This window comes from Mus pahari, chromosome 13 (genome assembly GCF_900095145.1).
Source record: "Mus pahari chromosome 13, PAHARI_EIJ_v1.1, whole genome shotgun sequence".
Lineage (NCBI taxonomy): Eukaryota > Metazoa > Chordata > Mammalia > Rodentia > Muridae > Mus > Mus pahari.
In genome coordinates, this window is record NC_034602.1 from 73,712,645 (window position 1) to 73,734,449 (window position 21,805).

Genomic DNA, 21,805 nt, shown 5'->3' on the forward strand with positions numbered 1-21,805 from the left:
GTTTCCTCTCCTTTTAGGGTATGTGAATATTAATTCATTTTATTTTTTAGGCATGAATTATGCTTATTTATGCAACAATTCTCTGTGTACCCCCATACAAAAGAAAACAGAAAACTCAACCAACAGTGTCTATGAAAGACAAGTAAATCCCAGCCCTAAGTCTTAATTAGCAAGAAAGAATAACAGGTAATCAGCAAAAGTAAAACAGTAAATAATAATAATAATAATAATAATAATAATAGCCTCTGAACAAAAGCTAATGACAATGCACAGTTTCCTTAATAATTATGTCCATAAGAAAGAGAAAAATGCACATGGACCAAAGTCCACTCATGCCAAAGATCTATTGCAAAGAAGTTATTGTTTGTGAGATGAAAAAGACAGAGTATGAGTAAAGGAATTTCCGTAAGTAAGAAACGTGCACTACCTCACAGTGATTTGTATAATGACATCTGTCACAGCTATCAACTGTATCGGAAGTCAGTGTGTTAACTTAATAAAGAACTCAGTTGTTTGAAGCTGAGTTACTAATCTACAATAAACATTTCTTTGATTTTTGACTCATGCAGTATCATTCAGAGCAGAGATCTTTATCAATTTGGCTTTTAGCCAATGTTCGAAATCACTTGGTACATGTTACTGTTTCCTGGCAGTTTCGTAGGGAATTTAGTTTTGTTGTTGTCGCCACTGTTTAAGTTCTGTCTGCTGGCCCAAGGAAGTGATATTGATTTTTACCATGTAACTGCATTTCAGGTTCCTGGGAAGCTTATGGCCACTGTTCCCTTCAAAAGATGTGATGAAATTCCCAGACCTAGCAGGATCTACTAAAGCCTACCTTCTTCTGGCTTCTGCTATTGCCGTTTCAAATAAGAACAAAACCCTCACTGTCATAAAGAAATGGCCCTTAGGCAATGAACATGCAAGGAAAATAGGGCTTTCTGCCTATGGCTTAGACCTGGGTTTGCTTTTGTTTTGTAATAGGTGAAATACAAACATCTCTAGATTCTCTCTGAAGACAGTTTGCTCTATTGCAAATCACTGGCATTGATTACTTGTCTCAGTACCACAGAGTTTTTCCTTTGAAAGGTTTGATTCAATACAATGTCTTGAGATATCCAGTAATGTTCCCATGTTTGATCTGTGAGAAATGGCAGGTGGCATATTCAATGCTGCTGAGTCATTGAGCCAATAACCCTGCTTTGGTCAGTTTCCCAGGAAGACAGGCTCCCCACAGTGGCAATTAGTTTTGCTTTGCTCTGAGCATTCCTAGTGCAGCTCTGCTTCATTTGAAAGTCATTAATAAATTATGCTTTGCTTGCTAATATTTTTACTCAGAGTTTCTGAACAAAAACAAAACACATGTAATTATAAGAAAATAAATGGGATCACAACTCTCAGAAGTTAAATCAATATGTCAGCCTGGACTTACTATAGATTTATGAGTTCACATCTACTGCTGACTCATAAACCATTGAGGTTCAATCCTCATAACCTCTTTTACAAATTAATAATAGTATTTGAGATTATGGATATTTGCTTATTTATCAAAATTCAAAATTGAATAGTGCTATACAAAAACAATCTTATATAATTTTCTTCATGGACTCTTACAAGTTTGAAACTAGCCCAGTTATTTTAGAGAGGCCAAATACATCAAAATGTCTATCATGCCCTGAAAGAAATAAGGAGAGAAATACCAATAGTTTGTTGATATTATTATTTATAAAAGCAATTGCTACTTGCTACTACATATTACAGACATTAGAATATATGTGTTTAATTAATGCTATGATAAGCTTGAGATTTTTGAACTCTTTATAATACTTTTTGAAATCATTATTTTGTGATATATTAAAATTATATTATTTACAAAGAAAACACATTTGTGGGTCAGAGATTTTGTTGGAGTTACTAAAATGATTCTGTTTTCCCAATTACCATCCTTAATAATGTGCAAATCACATCAAAATGTGATTAGTGCACACTAATTTTTAATCCCATAGTTTTTGAGTAACTCATTCAATTAGATTAAATATGAAAGCCATAGTAGTCTCTTGGGAGTTACTTGAAAAAGAAGAGAGAACATATACATACAAGAAACTATAGTTATGGTATGAAGTTTATAATTTATATGAGAAATAGCTGATATCTTGTTATAACATTGCAGTGGAAGAACAGAAGTCTTTAGCTACAGAAAGGAGGAGGATTAAAACAAAAAGGATGGATTTACATAGGTCTTGATACCTGCACAAAATTAAACATTGAGAAGTGAGTACAAACTTGTACCAAGAAAATTTGGGTGCGGGTGTCAGAGTGAGTGCAGAATAAGATTCACTCTTCTTGTTCACAGTCCATAAGCTTTATATTAAGCCCCAGGATGGGTGACTGCAGGACTAGACCATGCGTTAACAGAAATATTTCTTCATTCTCCTCTTAGTTAATGGTCAGTGATATGTTGATTGACCTAGTCTTTGGCTCTTGATACAAAGCTTTTGTTAAACCTGTTATTATTGTCTTAGAAAATGAACTGTAAGAGGAGTGAAATCAGACAGCAGCTTGATAAAGTGACCATTAATCCAAAGATGAATTGGTCTCCTATAGCTATGCAAACTCTTATAAATCCTTAGCAGCATATTCCTTCTCTGATACACATATCATTTAGATAGAAATATTAAGTAGAGTTGGTACATATCTGATATTTCCCAGAGTCAGGAAGCAGAGCCAGTCAAATCTCTTAATGCTTGGCTAGCCTGGTCTACTCTGCTAGTCCTAAAATAGCCAAGGCTACACAGAGAAGCTGTCTTTAATGCTAACAAACAACAACAGCAAAAATGTAAATGATAGGGCAAAGTAATTCAATATATAATTTTTTAAAAGTATATACAGAAGTGAAATTAATTAGCTCCTTCAAAAAGGCAGAATGATGATGACATTGGGGCATTATAAATGACTGGAGAGGAAAGAAATTTGCCAGGTTAACTCAGAGAAAGAGAAACTTGACTCAGTGGACATTAAGTTTTCAGATGAATTTTTACTAATTTTACCTGTTGCTCTGAGAAGTTTTTAAGTATTTGTTCCCTACTCTAGCTTTTCAAATCAGAACATTTCTTAATAATACTCGACAAACAGCCTGATTACAAGTTATGAGAAATTCCTATAGTCAAGGAAAGAGAAATGACCTACAGTCAGTACTGCAGACAAAAGCACTTATTCTAAAAGCCAGATGACTGCAAGTTAGTCCTCAGAACTCACCGAAAACTTGGTATAGGAACAAACACATGTAAGTGACACATGGCTATTTCCACATGGGTCCCACTGAGTGAATCTCCTGGAAGCTTGTAGGACAGATAGTAGCTTGGAATACACAGTATAGCAGCAGAAACAAATGTAGAGACCCTGGCTCAAAACTAATTGGAGAGATCCAGCCAGCTGTTGTAAAAGTGTCCTCTGATTTCCACACATGCTTATGGCATCTGGGCATCCAGGGTCTCCCAGACTACACACACACAAACACACACACACACACACACACACACACACACACACACACACACACACACCAGAAAATAAATGTTAAGTATCTATTTTCCCCAACCATAGACTTGTCTCTTACATGTTTTCTAAAGGAGAAATTGATAAAAACAATGAAGAAGACACTCATGTAAGAAACCACCTATAGTAGGCAGAAGAGAGAACAATGGGTCATCATTTTAGCGAGTGTCTGTGAAAGCATAATACATGGTACAGACTTGAATAAGAAATAAACCATGTGGTTCTCTAGGCAATGGAGTACGAAGCAGTAGGAAAGGTCAGAGAAGAAGTCTTCAAGAAGGACCACTCTATACAATGTTCAAGAAACAGCAGGGAGATAATTTTGTCAGCAATAAATTAAACAGATTTAGTATTGAGACATGGAGTGATGAAATATTATGAGTCCTGAGAACACTACCTACTGATGGGTCAGCTATAATACTTCTAAGACAATATTATAATTATTCTTGATGATATTATTATCTTGATAATGACATTAGGCAATATCATTCTAAAAAGAAGGTTTTAAAAAATAATTTATACCCTTACAAATCACTCATATAAGGAATCACAACTCTCTATTAACAATTTTTATTTATTTTGGTTTCACTTGTATGAGGGGTTTGCCTGCACATATGTCAGTGCTTTGTGTATATGTGCCTGGCGTATGCAGAGGTCAGATATGGGCACTGGATCTACTAGAACTGGTGTGAGAGATAGTTTTTATTTATCATGTGAATGCAGGTTACTAATCCATGGTCCTGTGCAAGAATAACAGATTCTCTAACCATTAAGCCATCTCTCTAGCCCAAGAAATCACAGTTTTTTAATGTTAGTGTAAATACACACTATCTATCTATCTATCTATCTATCTATCTATCTATCTATCTATCTATCTGTCTAACAGTTGTATTAAAAACTCCTGCATAATTAGTAGTTCCAATAAACACTGAAATATTTAATCTGAAACCATTGTGGTTATCTTCACTAGAGAACTATTTATTATTTATAAGAATGCACATATTGTTCAGTGTTAGTGAGCATATTAATCAGACTATCATCTTGTACAATGAGAAAAAATAAAGATTCCAATTATATTGAAAGTCTGTCCCCTTTAGCATCACTGTAATTAAACCCTGTGAAATTATGTCTACTGATACATATACTAAAATAAAATATAAACACTTGAGCAAGGGCGATTTTTTTTTTTATAATTTCAAATGCGCAGGAGGTACTTTGGCAGGGATGGAATCTCAATCAACCTTTGTAATAGATATCTGTGAAGACAGCACTTTACAATCTGAGATAACTAAAGAACCAGAGACAATTGCAAAAATAAGTTTTACTGTTATCGTTTTCAAGTAAAATAAGGAAAAGTTAAAACAACGTTTTATTGAAAACTACCTATCTATGTTTCTGATGTCACCCATGTCTTAATAATTATGGTTTAGTGTACATACACAATGCACATTCCTCCCTATAGATACAAACTTACCTGAAAGATCAATGTGACATTTCAACAGAATTGAGTGTCAATTTCCTAATGAGAAACATAGGCAATAGCATAGAGCAGCTAAGTCTACTTCCAGATTCTTTGCATACTCAGAACAAAGAAAATAAGAACTTAGGTTCAAAAAAAAAATAACATTTTCTAGGCAGTAAGCCACGTTTCATACTAAATTTATCATCCTAGAAACATATTAACATGAAAGTCACAAGTGAATAGTCTTTAAAAAAATCTCATCAAAAACGAAGCAAAAACAAATCCTTTCTTCAGGATATTTTTCTTGCTTTTTATTTTCCAATTTCAAAATTGGCATAAACGCTTTAAGCTTTTGGGCTTTATGTGCAAATATATATATATATATATATATATATATATATATATATATATATATGTATGTATATAGGCATCTATATAATAATGAAGGCTTCTTATCTCCAGTTGTACTCAGAGAGTCACTTTAATGTAAAAAGAAAAACAGAAATTTTCTTGACATGCAATTAAATATGAGAACATATGAAAAATGTAGATTTCAGGAATAAAATATCACAAACCATTATTTAATTCCACAAAATTTGAATTAAGGAGTCAAATAAAATAATGGCTTCTGCATAGTCACTTTTACTTTGGTTTTTGTGTACCTTTAAATTATTATTTGAGTTTTATGTTAGACTAAAAGTGTGTCAGAGTCAATTTTCTGGATTTAGGCCCTTATGTTCTCAAGAGGAAATTTTAGAAGGTTAAAAAGGTGTAGCCTAAAGGAAAGACAGCAACGAAAAACACCAATGTAAGACTCTATCTTCCATTTCACTAGAGACTTGTGAAAAAAATTTTTTAAAAACACACAGATTAAACAATTGTATTGGTGAAACAATAAATATCAGAGAAAAAGCAAATCATGGTATAAAAAAACATATCACTGTTCAATATGTTAGAAAGGAAAGGGAGAGATTAAAGAACAGTTGCAGTTTGCTTATATTCCAGAGGGCTTATATTTTAATCTTCCTGGAAAAATTAGTCATAGTTTTCTGAGTGTGTATCAGTTCTTTTGCAATGTTATGGGGACATAAAGAGGACTGAGAAATGATAGAGTAAAAAGAAATGTTTATGCCTTGAAGTAAAAGCCCAATAGAAAAATGGACACCTTTAAGGAGGTGATAGTTTCCAACTTCATTAAAAAATACTTATTTCAAGATTAACATAATTGCATGTTTTCTAAAATCACATATAATTAGAAAGAATATAAAAGATGCATGCATACCTAGCAAACAGAACCTTAAAAGGTTTATAAATCGCTGTGTCTGATTTCCTTTTATCTTGAATGTATACTAGGAAAAAAAAGCATTTCTTTTCTTGCAAAAGTTTAATCTTAAAATATTTAGTATGACATACTCTAAACATATTTTATGTCCCATGCAAACAATTACAAAATGTCATTTTTGTAAATGCAACTTCTGTTAAGTTCACATATTGATCTAAATTATTATCACATTTTGCATACAAATAGTATTAATATTTTGTGATATATTAAAATAAAATAGAATAATTTCTTTTGTGCCATTGAGAAATCAAACTATGTTCAGTTAGCAGAAATATTGGCAACATATACAGCTGAGACTTCTGCTTATATTGTCTTATTGAAACAGCTTAACAATGAAAAAGAGTTTGAAGTGAAAAAAAACTATGACAACCTTAATCAGGTAGCATGCTTATCAATTATGTTTTATTTGTTACAGAGAGGGAAATTGTTGGCTGCATTTGTGTTAATTTGATATAGAATAGAGTTAGCTGAAAGAAAGGCACCTCACTTGAAAAAAGTGCCATACTTTTTGATTCTAGGGCATCATCTTAATTAGTGATTGATTGGGGAGAACTCAGCCCCATTATGCAAACTTCAGCCTTGTGATTCTGAGTTACGTTAAAAAAAAAAAAAAAAAAAAAAGCAGAAGCTTTGCAATTTTATGAGATGCCATTTGTCTATTGTTGATCTTAGAGCATAAGCCAAACATTGGACTGAGCACAATGGAGGAGTCATAGAAAGGACTGAAGGAGTACACATGGAGAGACCCATGGCTCCAGCCACATATGTAGCAGAGGATGGCTTTGTCAGACATCAGTGGGAGGAAAGGCCTTGGTCCTGTGAAGGGTCAATAGATGACCCAGTGTAGGGGAATGTGAGAGCAGGGAGGTGAGAGTGGGGGAGTGGGGGAACATCCTCATAGAAGCAGGGAAGGGTTGGGTAGGGGGTTTCTGGGGGAGAAACCAGGGAACTGGATAACATTTGAAATGTAAATATAAAAAAAATATCCAATTTAAAAAAAAAAAAATCAGGATGAGCAAGCCATGGCGAGCAAGCAGCAACTCTATCAAGTCCTACCTCCAATTCCCTGCCTTGTTTAAGTTCTTGATCTGACTTCCTTCAATGATGGATTATGATGTTGAAATTTAGACTAAATAAATAAACCCTTTTCTCCCAACTTGCTTTGGTCAGGGTATTTCATCACAGGGATAGTCACCCTAAGACTGAATGAAATAAATGTAATTTGACATTTGTACAGAAGATCCATGATAGTTTTCAATATTTTTCAAGGACCCTAATGTTATATCCTAAATGTGTGCAAGGTATTGCTAAATTTCTTCACTGCATCTCAGTTGAGTTAATTCAGAATCACCCGGGTACTACAGGAAGACTTGAGACTAAACAAAAGTTAATAGATATGAAAAGCCTTTTAAAGGCCACATCACCTAGATCTAAGGTAGATAAAAAAAGATGTGTATAAGCACAAGCTAATATTTCCATACAAAATAAAATCCAAAAGCTGAAGTTATTTCTGTCAAACAACAAACCCCTTAAAATACCCCCTTAAAATTAAGGAGTGCAAACTTAATAATATGCATGACATTCACAGATACAAAAACTGCTTAGATAATATTAGAGTCTATTTACTTCTTGATGAATTGAATTTACTATTCTTTTGATTGCAAGGTTGTTTGTTTGCTTCTTTTTCTTTTTTTTCTGGGAGGGTTGATGATGTCATCAGATTCTGCAGAAGCACAAGTGTTGTTTCACATTCTCTATTTGTTAAGTTCAGAGAGAAGGAAAACGAGACAGGAGAGCAGGTGCCCTGGACAGCTTAGATGTAATGTTCCTCAAAAAACATAAGCTATGTCTCAGCTATAAATTCCAAAAAAGAATAGGTATTGTTCCCAAATCAATATTAAGCAATCTATTCCTGTGTATTCTTTACAGAAAACTGAGGATAGATTGATTTTTATGACCTATTTAATCCTTATATTAAATATTCCTATGTTGTCAACCTCAATTGTTTCTGTTAGAGACTTTTGTCTAGTTTTGCATACATTATATTTCCCTCCATAGTTATATCCCGAGTCAATGATTCATTTACACATATGAATCATATGCTTTCCTATAGGAAAGCAATGAATGACTTCTTTATTCTTCCATATATACTTTGAGGAAGGAATATTACAATAACTTGTCAGAAAACATGTAAATTATGTCTTCTGTAGGTCTATCTCCCATTTCAAACTGGAAAATGTAGGTATGCAACACATGGAATCTTGTTTTTCGTCTAATTAGCATTCAGTAAAAATCCTATTCCGTAAGTATGCATGACACTTGATGTCTTTGTGTTGCAATCACCCAGAAATTGAAATAAAAGCAGTCATTGCAAAGTTTGCTTATTTCCTATATTTTTGTTTTTTACTCCAAAATGCCTGCCAGACACAAATGGTAGCCCTATTTCTCAAATGGCTTAACACGCAGCTTCCAATACTGAATCAGATAATGATGAAATATTTTAAGACAGAACATATGCAGAATTAGAAATACATTGTATTCGAAAAAGATGTATGACAGTATCAATAACAGAGTACATTGTATCATGTTAGTACTGTTCTTGTGCAGAGTAGAGAGGGGGAGAAAATATCTGATAACAACTGGCAGCGATACAGACAAGATAAAACTTAAGAACTAAGGCACACATAGACATGATCTACTGGCATGCTGCTTCTTTGATTTGTTTTAGGATGTGTTTAACAGCTTCATCGTTGTATCAAGGGGAGGAAGAGAGCAGCTGCAGAGGTTCAGAAACTCTTTCCTCCCTTACCTGCCACTGAGGAGGAAGCCAATCATCACTGCCAACAAGATGACTCCCACTGTCACTGACACTGCAATGATGGGAATCTGGCTTTGATCATTAGATGCTGCAACTGCTGTTAGGAGACAGAGAGAAAGGAACTTGTAGTTAAAGGGACCACAAGCATTCAAAATCCGAGCTGCTTCACAGTAGGTAATTGATTCATGGTTTAAACAATTCACACAAACCCAGCTAAGGTTACCTCGTATTATCTGTTCTCAAAGGGCATCTGAAGGAGGAAATATTTACTCACCAAATATAAATCAAGAGCATCACTAGATGCTGATTATTTCTGCCAATCATAAAAATAGAGGGCAGATTGTACAGAACCAGGGTCCTACATTTTACAAGGTAAGAGGGAATACTGTCTGTGACTTCAAACACACTCATGTATATAAGAAAGTGGTGAGTATTCAAAATTTTGACATTTTTAGAGTTTACAGTTGTTGTTCTCTAGCAAAAAATATGTTAGCTCAGGAGTTCTTCCCTGTAGACAAAATGTCTAAACAATGGAGCTTTGACCTTGCTGAAGTAAAATACACGTACTCTAAATATAACTTAATAGTGTAACGCCATGGAGAATATAATGAGTCATTGTATTTTATAAGTAGGATTACTGAAATTTATCAAAGTATAAATTTAAAACTTTATGAATAGATTAGACAAATTTTCAATGCTTGTTTTATTATACATTTTAAGCGCATGGGTCTAGAGCTTTCTAACTTCATCAATAAATTTCTTAAAGCATAAACATAAAATGTTTAGGTAGTTATATCTAAATAAGTATGATAATTTTTCTTTGTGTTGATAATTATTCATATATAAGAAACATAGAGCAAACCAAATTTCCTTTGGTTTCCCTTGCCCTCTGAATAGGGTAGCTAACTTATGTTTTGTTACTGACAGACTCACATTGGTGCTACAGAGCAGTGCTTGTACAACTTCACAATACTAAGTGCATGACCTTCAACGGATAATACCATGTACATTTTCTGTTGGCTTTTACCACCTTTTTGCCAGATCTTGGTCATGATACTTGTAGCTTCAAATGTCTCTTATTGTCTTGTAAGCCTACGTTGTTTCTGTCTAAGGTGAGTTTATTTTATAACAAACTCCTTTGTCATGACCTACATAGACTCAGATATTTTCATCAGCTTATATAAGTAAAATTCAATTGATAGGCAATGAGTAATGGTTATTTTTAGTATACAAGACTTTCTTCTTACCTTTCCTTTTCTTGTCTTTTATAAAATACAATGTTTTGATTTTATGCTTATGGGTGCTCTGCTTACACAGGTGTCAGTGTACCCCAACTGAACCTGCTACCCTCAGAGGAAAGAAGAGGCCATTGGCGCTCCTAGAGTGACAGATGGTCGTGAGCCTTCTTGAGATTGGAGCCATTGAGTGGATAAAGACAGAAATAGATTTGGTAAAAAAAAAAAAAAAAAAAGCATTGTATACTTGTATAAAATTTTCAAAGAATAAGAAAAATACTTTTAAAATCTTGACTCAATATTGAACTGGTCCTACATTATAAGTAGGATACAACACCAATTGGAATTCATTCATTTGCTTCATTCATTTGAAACAAAATGTTCCTTGCTAACATTTTCTGGCCGTTAACCATCACTTTCTTACATTTTAGAAATGTCAAGACTTCTAGAAATACAGGACTCGTCAAGTTAGACTCTGTGGTTCAGCATAAGCACACAGTCTCTCCTTTCATTATTAACCTCATGTCATTGTCAAAACCATCCCTTTCCCATGACAGATTTTACTCCTTCCGAGATCTTAGTACAGTTTCATAACCAGTAGCCTGCTTAGGTAAGTATGCTTGGTTTTTGCTTCCTATTTATTTTCTTCTGTTTTACCGTCTTATCCCTATCTTCTGGCATTCTGCATGAATTATATGGACAGAGCCTCATCTACTGAAAGTCAGTATTGCTCCACCTCTTTGAAATATCTCTTTGCTTCTGAGCCTATGCATGATTTTAGTGAATTCAATGAGTATATCATTTACATATCTGCAATAAGATAATAAATTCTGCATTTGGAACACGTATCTCAGAATTTGAACCATGTCTTCCTTTAGCTTGAGTAACCAAAATGGGTAATTTCTTTTCTGCTATTTCCAGAGTTTGATGAACTCTCCAGTAATCTTTTGTGCTTGAACTTGATGAATTAAATGTTCCCTTCCTCCTCCCTCTTTTTCTTTTTTTCTCTGCTACCCTTTCCTTTTTACTACGTTCTTCACTTGCCCTCCGATAAAGTTCTGTTTATAACGTAAGTTAGGAATTATCAATTATAAGGCCAATTTTTTTGTTTCCAATTATCATATCTTTCTAAAGACTAAATCCATTTTGTTCAGTAAATATTTCCTTTTACGTGAATTATATTGTCACAGAAAAATGAATATCCTTAAAATTGATGTGTGCATAGCATTTCAACCCTCATAGGTTGAGAAAAGGCACAAACATCTCATCAATCAAACTACCATGCTAAACTCTTTCCATCTCCCTATTTTCTACTCACTATTACTTAATATTCCCCAATAACTACTTACCTATTAATTAATAAATATATTTATAAATTTTGTTCCAATTGCATCATATATTTATATCCACTTATTTTGATTCAAAATATTGTAATAGGAATATCTGAATATTGTTCATAAAGTATTGAAACCTGATTAACTTTTTATGTATTCTTATTAAATGTGAAAAATATGACTTTGATTACATCTCCCTAATCAAAAATATAACAAATACCCAAATTCCTAGGGCAACATTAAAAGTCCTTCTCTTCTATAAATATTTCTGTTATCAATGGGACAACTCAATATCTCTCAATTATATGGATTTAAAGAAAAGGAGTTGTTCATATTCAGAAGTTAAAAGAGGGCAACCTTAAGTGGAAAAATGCATTGATTTTGTCCAAACACAATTAATTATGCATGCCTGTGAATACGCACGGAACTTAGAGGAACATTGAAAGAAATAGAACAGGAGGAGAGTTGTGGAAGTTTGAATGAGAATGGTTCCCCTAAGATCATATATTTGATTGCTTGGTTAACAGTTGGTGAAACTGTTGGATAGGATTCGATTTGGACTTGACAGGGTGGGTTTTGAGGTTTTAGAAAACCCACACCAACATAACTGAGCTCTCTTCTCTCTTCTCTCTTCTCTCTCTCTCTCTCTCTCTCTCTCTCTCTCTCTCTCTCTCTCTCTCTCTCTCTCTCTCTCTCTCTCTCTCTCTCTCTTTCTCTCTCTCTCTCTCTTCTCTCACACTGCTTTGTGCTAATAGATCACATGTAACCTCTCAGCTACTGCTCCTCCAATGCCACTCGTGCCAGGCTGCCACCAAGATCCCTGTCATGATGATCATGGATTTGAATTTGTAAGGTCCCTTTAAATGCTTTCTTTGATGTGGACCATGCTGTGTCAAGCTTTATGTCAAAAACATCATATGTCCATGATTGATTCTAATACTCTCTGAATTTGCATCCTTTATATAATTAATTGAATCAGGGTTTGAAAAGAAAAATTTAAATAATATAATTATATATGTGCGTATTCTATGTATTATATATTAGAATTTTTAACGTTTGGACTAGGGGAATGGCTTCATTTCTAAAGTGCATATAGCTCAAGCATGGGAAGCTAGATTTGAAACCAAGTACTGGCAGTTGTGGCAGCTTCTATATGCTATCCCCAGCTCTTCAGGTAAAGAACTTGAACCGCAGGGCTGCCTGGATAGAAGTCTAGTCAATAAGAAAGCTCCTGGTTCACTGAGGGACTTTACCTCAAGAAATAAGATGGATATTAGTTGAGAGAAACACTTGGCATCAAATACTGTTATCCAAACAGGTGGACACGCATGTGTATGAGTAACAACATATCTGCATGCTCAAACAAATGCAACAGTTTCTAAGCTTTCTTATGAATTATAGCTATTTTCAATATTACATTTATAGTAAATTGTGAACTATTCATCATAGGACACACATCATCAAGAATTATTTTCATTTATTTATTTTTGATTGGTTTTCTAGAAAAAAAAACAAATTCTATTATTAGTATATTAACCCTAAAAATATAGAACTTACATGTATTCTCATTCTTAATTAAGTATCTGTTTATTCTTTAGCAATAGAAAAGAGTCACATGATCATCTTTTTAATCTATTACAGTTGTTAAATGTTAAAGATACTAATGTTTAGGTCGTACAGTTTCTCATTGTCTTATGCATATTTATTAGGCAATAAGTGTCAATAATTTAATTTTTGAAGACCAGCTGAGAAATGTTTTGAAAACACTGATGAAAAGTTTTAACGTACCTTAAGCAATATGTTGAAAGGTATCATTTAAGAAAATTAGTAGTTCTCATTCATTCATTTTCTAATTTTACTCAATCTATATTTTATAATACCTGGGGAAGTCTCTAGCTGAATATTTTGTGATACTACAATTTTAAGTTACATTGCTCGCTATATAACTACTTTTACCTATATTATATGTATATCTACTAACTCCTTTTCCCTCTTTCTCTATCTTTCTCATTCTGTCTCTCTCTGTCTTTCTCTCTCTGTGTCTCTCTCTGTCTCCCTCTGTCTGTCTCTTTGTCTCTGTCTCTGTGTATGTGTGTGTGTGTGTGTGTGTGTGTTTTACCAGAGAAATAGGCTCAGTGAAACTCAAAATCTAGAATAAAAATAAAAATATTTATGAAGTATGGAGTATATTAAATCTGTAATGTGGCTGTTTTAACCTGGTGCAACATTGGAAAGGGAGGACCCATAGGTTGGATGAGAACATCCCGAGTAGACACAGATGTTTGAACACATGGTCCACAATTGGTAGAGCCATTTGTGGGGACTTAGGAGATGCAGCTTTCTTGCGGATGTATGCCATTATGATTAAGTTTGAGAATTAAAACCTTGTAAGGATTATTATTCCATACGAGAAGTATGATGTGCCTCCAGCTTCCCTCCATTACCACTGTGCCTTGCTTCATGACTCTCTGCCACAATGGTCTAGAACCCTCTGAGCTCAAATTAATGTTTTCTTCCATAGATTGATTTGGTCATGGTATTTGATCACAGCAACATAAAAGTAACTAAAACAAAATATTAATGGATTTCAATTATCAATAATGCATGAAGAGTTGTTCCTTAATCTATGGGTAGAGTCATGAAGGGAAAAAAAGGGGGGGATCGTCACGATGGTGCATTATGTATCAGCTAGGAAGATCTATGAATCTAGAATAGTGATAAAATTATAAATAACTTAGTGTATACACAACTTCTCCACACTTCTTTACAAAGGAGTTCAGACAAATGAAGTCAAAATATCTGGAATGTAACATTAATACCTGACTCTTGTACTTTAGTTTTCTAAAATACTATCCCCTAGGAAAATTATGCACATTTTTTTCTGATACATTCTTATGAAACAGTATCCAAAATCTGATTTTACATGAAGCTTAAACGATAGTGTGTAATGCACAATATGTATAGATACTCGCAAGAATGACTATATAGATTCAAATTGAAACAGTTTCCAATTACAGGTAACAAGAGGTAGAGAGTATAGCCTAATAAGAATCGAAGAATAAGAAGCCATTAACCGGACACTGGGGAAGGACACATGAGAGGCATTCAAAGGTCAGTAGCTGAGAAGGGATACCAGAAGGCTCCCACTTAGTGAATATAAAGAATGGAGGATTGAGTTCTTAAAGAAAAACTAGTGCTTGAACATGGCCCAATCAAAATCATAGTTGAGAGTTTTACTATCTGTAATTATACAGTATCTAATCCTACTTTGAATATACATGTATAATATATGCATATATGTATATGCATAATATATACACATATATGTACATGTATATGTGTAATGTTTGTATATTTTGTTTATAAAGTTTTAGACTATCGCAGTATTCAACACCAGTAGAATATACATACAACTAAGGCTATTACAATTAGCAGGTTTCATAACTTGTCCTTTTATAAAATATCAATTCTAAGACTAAATTATGAGATGAAATATTTTTTCATATTCTATGACATTTTGTATGTAAATATACACTATTAAGTTTATTTAAAGGTTGATATGAAAATTAAGCATTAGAATCCAATTTCTCTAATTTTAAATTAAACTCAAGTATGCAATTTTCTTTATATAAAAAGGAATTAAGTAATTTCTACCAATAAGATCTTTTCTTTATAATATCTAGTGGGGTAGCATTAAGGAACCTGTTCATCACTTAATAAAACTTATTTATTTAAATCAATTACAAAGACTTTAAACAGAAGCAAATTTTGTTTCCTCTAAGGCAATGTCATATGAGTTTGCTAAAACAGTATTTTAATAGTAATTCTAGTAGTTATAACATTAATCCTATAACTACACTCTCATCTTATTCTTTTTTAACTATGTTTTCTTCTTCATTGAAAATTATGAAGCTGGGTGAAGCCTACACATAGACATATTCACAGAAGTACACACGAATGTGCACACATGCATACAGACAGTCAGAAACACATACCCCCCACACACACATAACATTTTACAATGCTCATGTGTGTTTCTTCCTTAACAGAAAACCAATAGTAGCAGCTCATACGTGCACACACGAAGCACAGCTTTGTTCTCTAATTTAGCATTAATGTGTTTTCTTTAGGACAAGTGATCTAAAATCTTTTGATGAAGCCTGAGGTGATGTTGTGTGAAATTAAACAGGAAGTGAGCACCAAAAGAGCATTTCGGAAACACATCCAGATTCACCATTCCAAGGTTCTGACACAGATTTAATTTTTACTTTAGGAAATCAGATTGGATCCTGAAAGCACCATTTTCTTGTCAAATTCAATGCTTAAAGAAAGCTCCCTGAAGAATTTTCCTAGAAAGACTAAAGTAAGATAGTTCAATAAAACAAGTAAAAAGTAAATGGCAATAATTCAATAAAGCACGGCACCTCGGGGAACAGAGTCTTTAAAAGCATGGTTTAAACATTTCTTAAGATGCTTGATGTAGCAGCTTCCTCCCTGTGGACCGAAGCAAGGAGGCGAGACACACAGTGTTAACCTACAGAACTACCATTATAGCATGGCAGAGGCCTCCTACCTGAAGGGGTCAGGACTGGAGAGAAGGCAAGGATGGAACTGACAGAGAGCCCCCAGAGCCTATCGATCCACGGACTCTCTTCTGGTAACCATTACAGAGACAAGAGCTGACAGTAATTAAAATGACTTACACACTGGTGTGGTTTCAAACTCAAATCTTCGACTGAAGACGCCATAGCCTGCCGCTGTACGTGCTCGAATTTGGAAGACATACACAGATGCAGGTTTCAGGCCCTCGGCTGTAATAGTGGTCTCTTTCGACTTGATAATTGTGTAGCTGGTCTCTTGGTCCTTGTATTGTACATGTAAATAAGAAAAAAAAATAACAAATCAGTCCCCAACACCTGAAATACTGGCAGCAAAATAGAAAACTCGTAAAATGGACCAAAAATCAAAGACTATCTTTCAATCATACAGGCGTTAAAAATGAAACCAAAGCTCTCTCCTACCCCTGAAGCAGTATTGTTGCTTGCAAATATTTCCAGAACTTAAAATATTGTACTTACTGATCTATTGTATGTGCCTTGGCAATAATAAACTTATATCATTTAGTAATATTACAAATGTGTCTGGAGAAATGGTTCAACTATTAAAGGCATTTCTGGCCTTTAGAAGACAGGTTCAGTTCTCAGCACCGACAGGATGATATACAACCATCTGTAACTCCAGTTTCAAGTGGTCCAATGCCCTTTTCTTACATCTTGAGGCTCCTGCAGTCTCATGACCCACATGTGAATATACCAGAGACATACTCAGATACCCCACCCCCTAAGCACACAAACACACACACAAATAAATGAATCTTTCAGAACCTTGCAGGAGAGCTTTGTTGAGCAGGTCGCATTTTTTCTAAGATGATATGCTTGTTCTTTAAGAGTGCTTTCCTGCAATATACCTAACACATTTGTTCATCTTACGCAATGCTGAAATTATCTCCTGTGCATTCATGTTAGACATAAGCTTTAAATCTGTGAGTTAGATTTTAATTATATTTAAAGGTTGTGAGATGAAATTAGTAGTTCTAACACAGTTGAATTTTGACTGATTTCATCTAAACAGGAAGCAGTAAAGAAAATCTCAAGAATATAGGACGTCTTCTTTCCATCTTATAAAAAGGTCCTGTTGTAGGAAATTCTAGTAACTTAGTGGTTAGAAATAAAACAGAAAATAAAAATGGAAGCTAAGTAAAGAAAATATGCTCCTGTTGGAGAGGGGACAGAAGTCCTCGCCAGCCCTCTGGCCTCTGTGTCTGAGGTTGATTGGCAGCAGTTACCATGACACTGAACACAGGCAGATATGCTGTTAAAGTGGATACACTTTCACTTTGGAGTAGGACCTGTTGCCTGAGTGCATTCATGGGAATGTGGTAAGAATGAAGCAAGTAACAAGCATGAAGTCAGAGCCAATGGATGCTCAAGTCATCCACATTCCACACGATCAAGGTAACTTCTAATTACTCTGTTTCATCATCAAAGCTGCATAAAACATCAGCCTGTAAGCACACTTCCCTTAAAGCAGCTAATCCGTCCTCATTCATATACCGCATCCTATCAAATTATCATGGACCTAGTTATATCCAAATTCACCTCTAAATAGGGATGGATGATCTAGTATCTAATAGAAATAGGTTTTCTGATTCTTTTTGGACTGGTCTTCATCTTTTGTTTTGTCTGCACAGATTATGTGCTTAACCTGTAAAAGACTGAGGAAAAAGAGCTAGTTTTTTTTTTTTTTAATCGAGGAGTTAAAGTACAAAATTAAATGTCAGAAGATGAGCCTTAAATACTAATTTCTTTATCCATGAGCCTTTCTTCTGCTACTATCTATTGTGTTGGCAGTAGGAGAACAACAGTGAAGCCTGTCATTCCTTGAAGTGTCTTAAACATTGTAAACAGCTTTTTGAAATCTATTGCAGTTAATGAGAGTTCATAGGCTGCTCAGGTTTATGACTGAATAAACACAACTATATTATTCACTATTTTCAATTTCGAGTCTAAATACCATAAGTTCTCAGTAATAAACTTTCCAGTTTGGCTGATTGTAGCAATAACTTTGAATAGAAAATGATTCAATATATTTGCTCTTATTATTTTCATCTCTGAAGAAAATTTAACTTCATGAAGATAAATCTATCAAAGAGCTACTGTTTACCTTAATATATATTTCCTATGATTTTGAATTTCTTTTCTTATAAACATAAAACAATAAAGATTTTAATATAAAATAAGAATAATGTTTTTAACTGCACAGGAGTGTAGCCACTTGAATTCCAAATATATGAATAATGTGCATTTATAAGACTCCAGACTTTAGGGTGTTCTTATTTAAAGTGGAAATGAAAATATATCAATAGAGAGGAAAATCACAACACAATAAATGGATAACTTTGATTACTCAAAAACTTTTATGGTTAAAACTAATGTAGAACAACAATAAAATGCATCATGTAAATATATTGAATGTTTTTCTTGTCAAAATAATCTCATAAGACAAAAACTCTAGGGGTATTTAAAATAATGTGTGACCCAACACCAATTCCAAAAAGATGACATTATGATTTTATGATCAACAAATCTTAGTGGTCCTTGATCTAAAATCGGATTGCCCTCTGTTTTGTTGAGTTAGCTCAATACTATATTAAAAAAATAATTTAATAAAGACTGTATGTAAGTGATGAAAACCTTTTTTTATACACTGCGAATAATCTCACTACTATAGAAAATTCATTTTTACTTCATTTTCTAAACCACTGTAGCAGGCTAATTTTCATCATATCTATCTATCTATCTATCATCTATCTATCTATCTATCTATCTATCTATCTATCTATCTATCTATCTATCTATCTCTCTATCTATAACACTTTAGAAAACACAGGCAAATCGTTGGTCAGGGTGGGGATGTTCACTGCGTTGGTGTCCCAGCTGAGCAAATGAGCTACATTACCCAGCTGCTTCATGAACAGTGTTCACATGTAGTGAGGGAAGGCCCAGCAAAGGAAGCCAGCTGGCAAGCAGCCTGTAAAGGGGCAGCTTCCCCTTTTCTTCTGCCTTTAATTAAGAGATGGCAATAGGCCCATCACCAGACCAGAGCAGTGGAGTCCAATGACCTCTATTAAAGGAGGGCAATGGTGGGGAGATGTGCCAGCTGGCAAATGTACGTGCTCTAGATGGCTGTGCCACCTGTGGCTGGCCAAACGCCATCCAATAAAAGAGTGGTGTCACTCTGAAGCTTCCAAATGAGCTCTGGAAATCGACCAAAACCCCCACTTCAACACGGTATAGAGGCTCATTATCTCCTCTATTCTACAAGTGTTAAGAAAATCTTTATGTGCATATGAGAATATTAAATAATTTATTTGAAAGAAGTTCAGGGAGCTAATAATATTAACAAAAGGAATTTATAACTTCTACCAAATACTATATGTATTGTTACCTTTAAGAGTATACAAAGGCAATTTATTATTAGTGTATTTTACCCATATCTAATAGAAAATATTTTTCCAAATCAAATAAAATCATTCATATATGTGTGTGTGTGTGTGTGTGTGTGTATACAAATGTGTATGCTATTGTGTGTGTGCATGTATGCATAGGTTCAAATTTGCACTTGTGCACATATGTTTGAAGACGAGAAGGCAATCTCTCAGTGGCATCTTTTGAAATGTTGTCTACTTCTACTGACACAGTCTCTCATTTAATTAAAGTAGATATAAGTTAAGCAAGATTGTCAACCCGGAAATCCCAGAGGTACCCGTGGATCCTGATGGAGAGTACTGAGATGATTAGCATACTTTACCACACCAGGAACGGTTACATCGATTCTAGGTGTCAAAACCGGGCCAATACACATTGTCAGCAAGTGTTTTTCCAACTGAGATTTCCCCAGGCTTCAAATAACTGTCCTTCCTCTCAATTATAGAGGTAATAAAACATATAAATATACCATTATAGGCAAATTATTAAATCATGTTGAAAGTCAGATAGCTGAAAAGATCTTCTGTTCTGAGGAAAATTATTCCAGAACATGGATGGAGTTCATCAGGAATAGCAGCAGAAAGGAGCTCTTCCCAAGACACATTTAACATCTATGTTCTAACAGAAACGGCAGCTTAAAGAATGAAAGGCAGAGACATCCTTCCTGATACTGAAGCCTGCATGTAGGCTGGTAACACATAGACAAAGTGACTAACCATGGAGGCAGGGAAGGAATTCTAGGTATAAAAGCTTGAGTACTGTTAATTGGTTTACATCACTGGTTGAATAGAAGAAAAACCATGTAAACACACAAACACATATAAAATGTTTTAGTAAGTATAATGGTATATAATCATATACTTATTTACATAGTTTTTGAAGTAAGGTTATCAATGGTTTCCAATGCATACTTTTAATGTGTTAAAATTCATTTTAATAAAAATAACATTTGGATTTATAAAATATTTATTGTGAAAGTTAGCATATGTTTCCGTATGTGTAGTCTATGTAACTTCCTATTTTGTGAATTAGTAATGCTTTCAAAAACAAATATGGAACTTAATCTTAATTTAGGAATCATTCCAAATACAATTTGTTCATATTTCAGATACTGGGATTAAAATGCAATATCTCAGAAAAATGGCAATCAGTGAGGCCACTATATTCCACCACATCAGCTCCAATTTTGTTGACAAACAACTCTATCAACCATTCTGCAAAGTTATTTTATCTCAAAGGTGCTCTCTTCAAGTATTTTAGTGCATTCAATGCTATATTTTTTAGGTGTGGATAACTAGATATCCAGGAAGACAGTGAAAGAGGAGAACAATAAGAATAAATTATAATGGGACATGAATGGAGTTGACTTACTGAAATCAAGGTCTCTAATTCCCCTTTGAAACTGGCTTGAAAAACCATCTAACTTCTTGTACTCTTTATTAGGACTCAAATTTTTCTAAAGATATCCTATTATGTCTAAGCCATACAAAATCACATTTAGATGGTAACTTCATTATTTCAGCCACATATGGCAGTCTATCAGTAGAAATTATAAACTTACTCTGAGCTTCCAACAATTTGATTCTACTTTCAATAGCTTAATTGATTGTAGAGTTAAAGCAAAGTAAAAGGATAATAACAAATGTGTGTGTGTGTGTGTGTGTGTGTGTGTGTACATGCACACGCACACACATTTAATTTTTAGGTATAAACTTGAGAAATAAGTTATTCAGGGAAGCATAAGAAATCATGAAAATGGATAATGTAAAGAAAGCATCTCCAGTACATTTTCCTCAAAACTTAAAATTAAACTAATATAGAGTGTTAAACTGTGTCTGTCTGTCTGTCTGTCTCTGTGTGTGTGTGTGTGTGAATTGTTTACTTGTATACTATTATATTCCCTACTGAAAATCAACAAGTTAAATGTTCAAATATTCACTATACTTTGAAAATGTCTTATTCTCTCTCTCTCTCTCTCTCTCTCTCTCTCTCTCTCTCTCTCTCTCTCTCTCTC

The 21,805-nt window shown here is 34.1% G+C and overlaps 1 protein-coding gene across 10 annotated transcripts in view; it reads right to left on the reverse strand.

The window, feature by feature from the left end:
* The window catches only part of Epha5 (EPH receptor A5), a 334,366-nt gene that overhangs the window by 66,431 nt on the left and 246,130 nt on the right, over positions 1-21,805 (reverse strand). For all 10 annotated transcript variants that reach the window (XM_021211296.2, XM_029545116.1, XM_021211294.2 and 7 more), the window contains 2 exons: positions 16,447-16,606; positions 9,166-9,271 (listed from right to left, as the gene is read on the reverse strand). In XM_021211296.2, the coding sequence (XP_021066955.1) occupies positions 9,166-9,271; positions 16,447-16,606 (266 nt within the window). The remainder of the gene's footprint in view (positions 1-9,165; positions 9,272-16,446; positions 16,607-21,805) is intronic.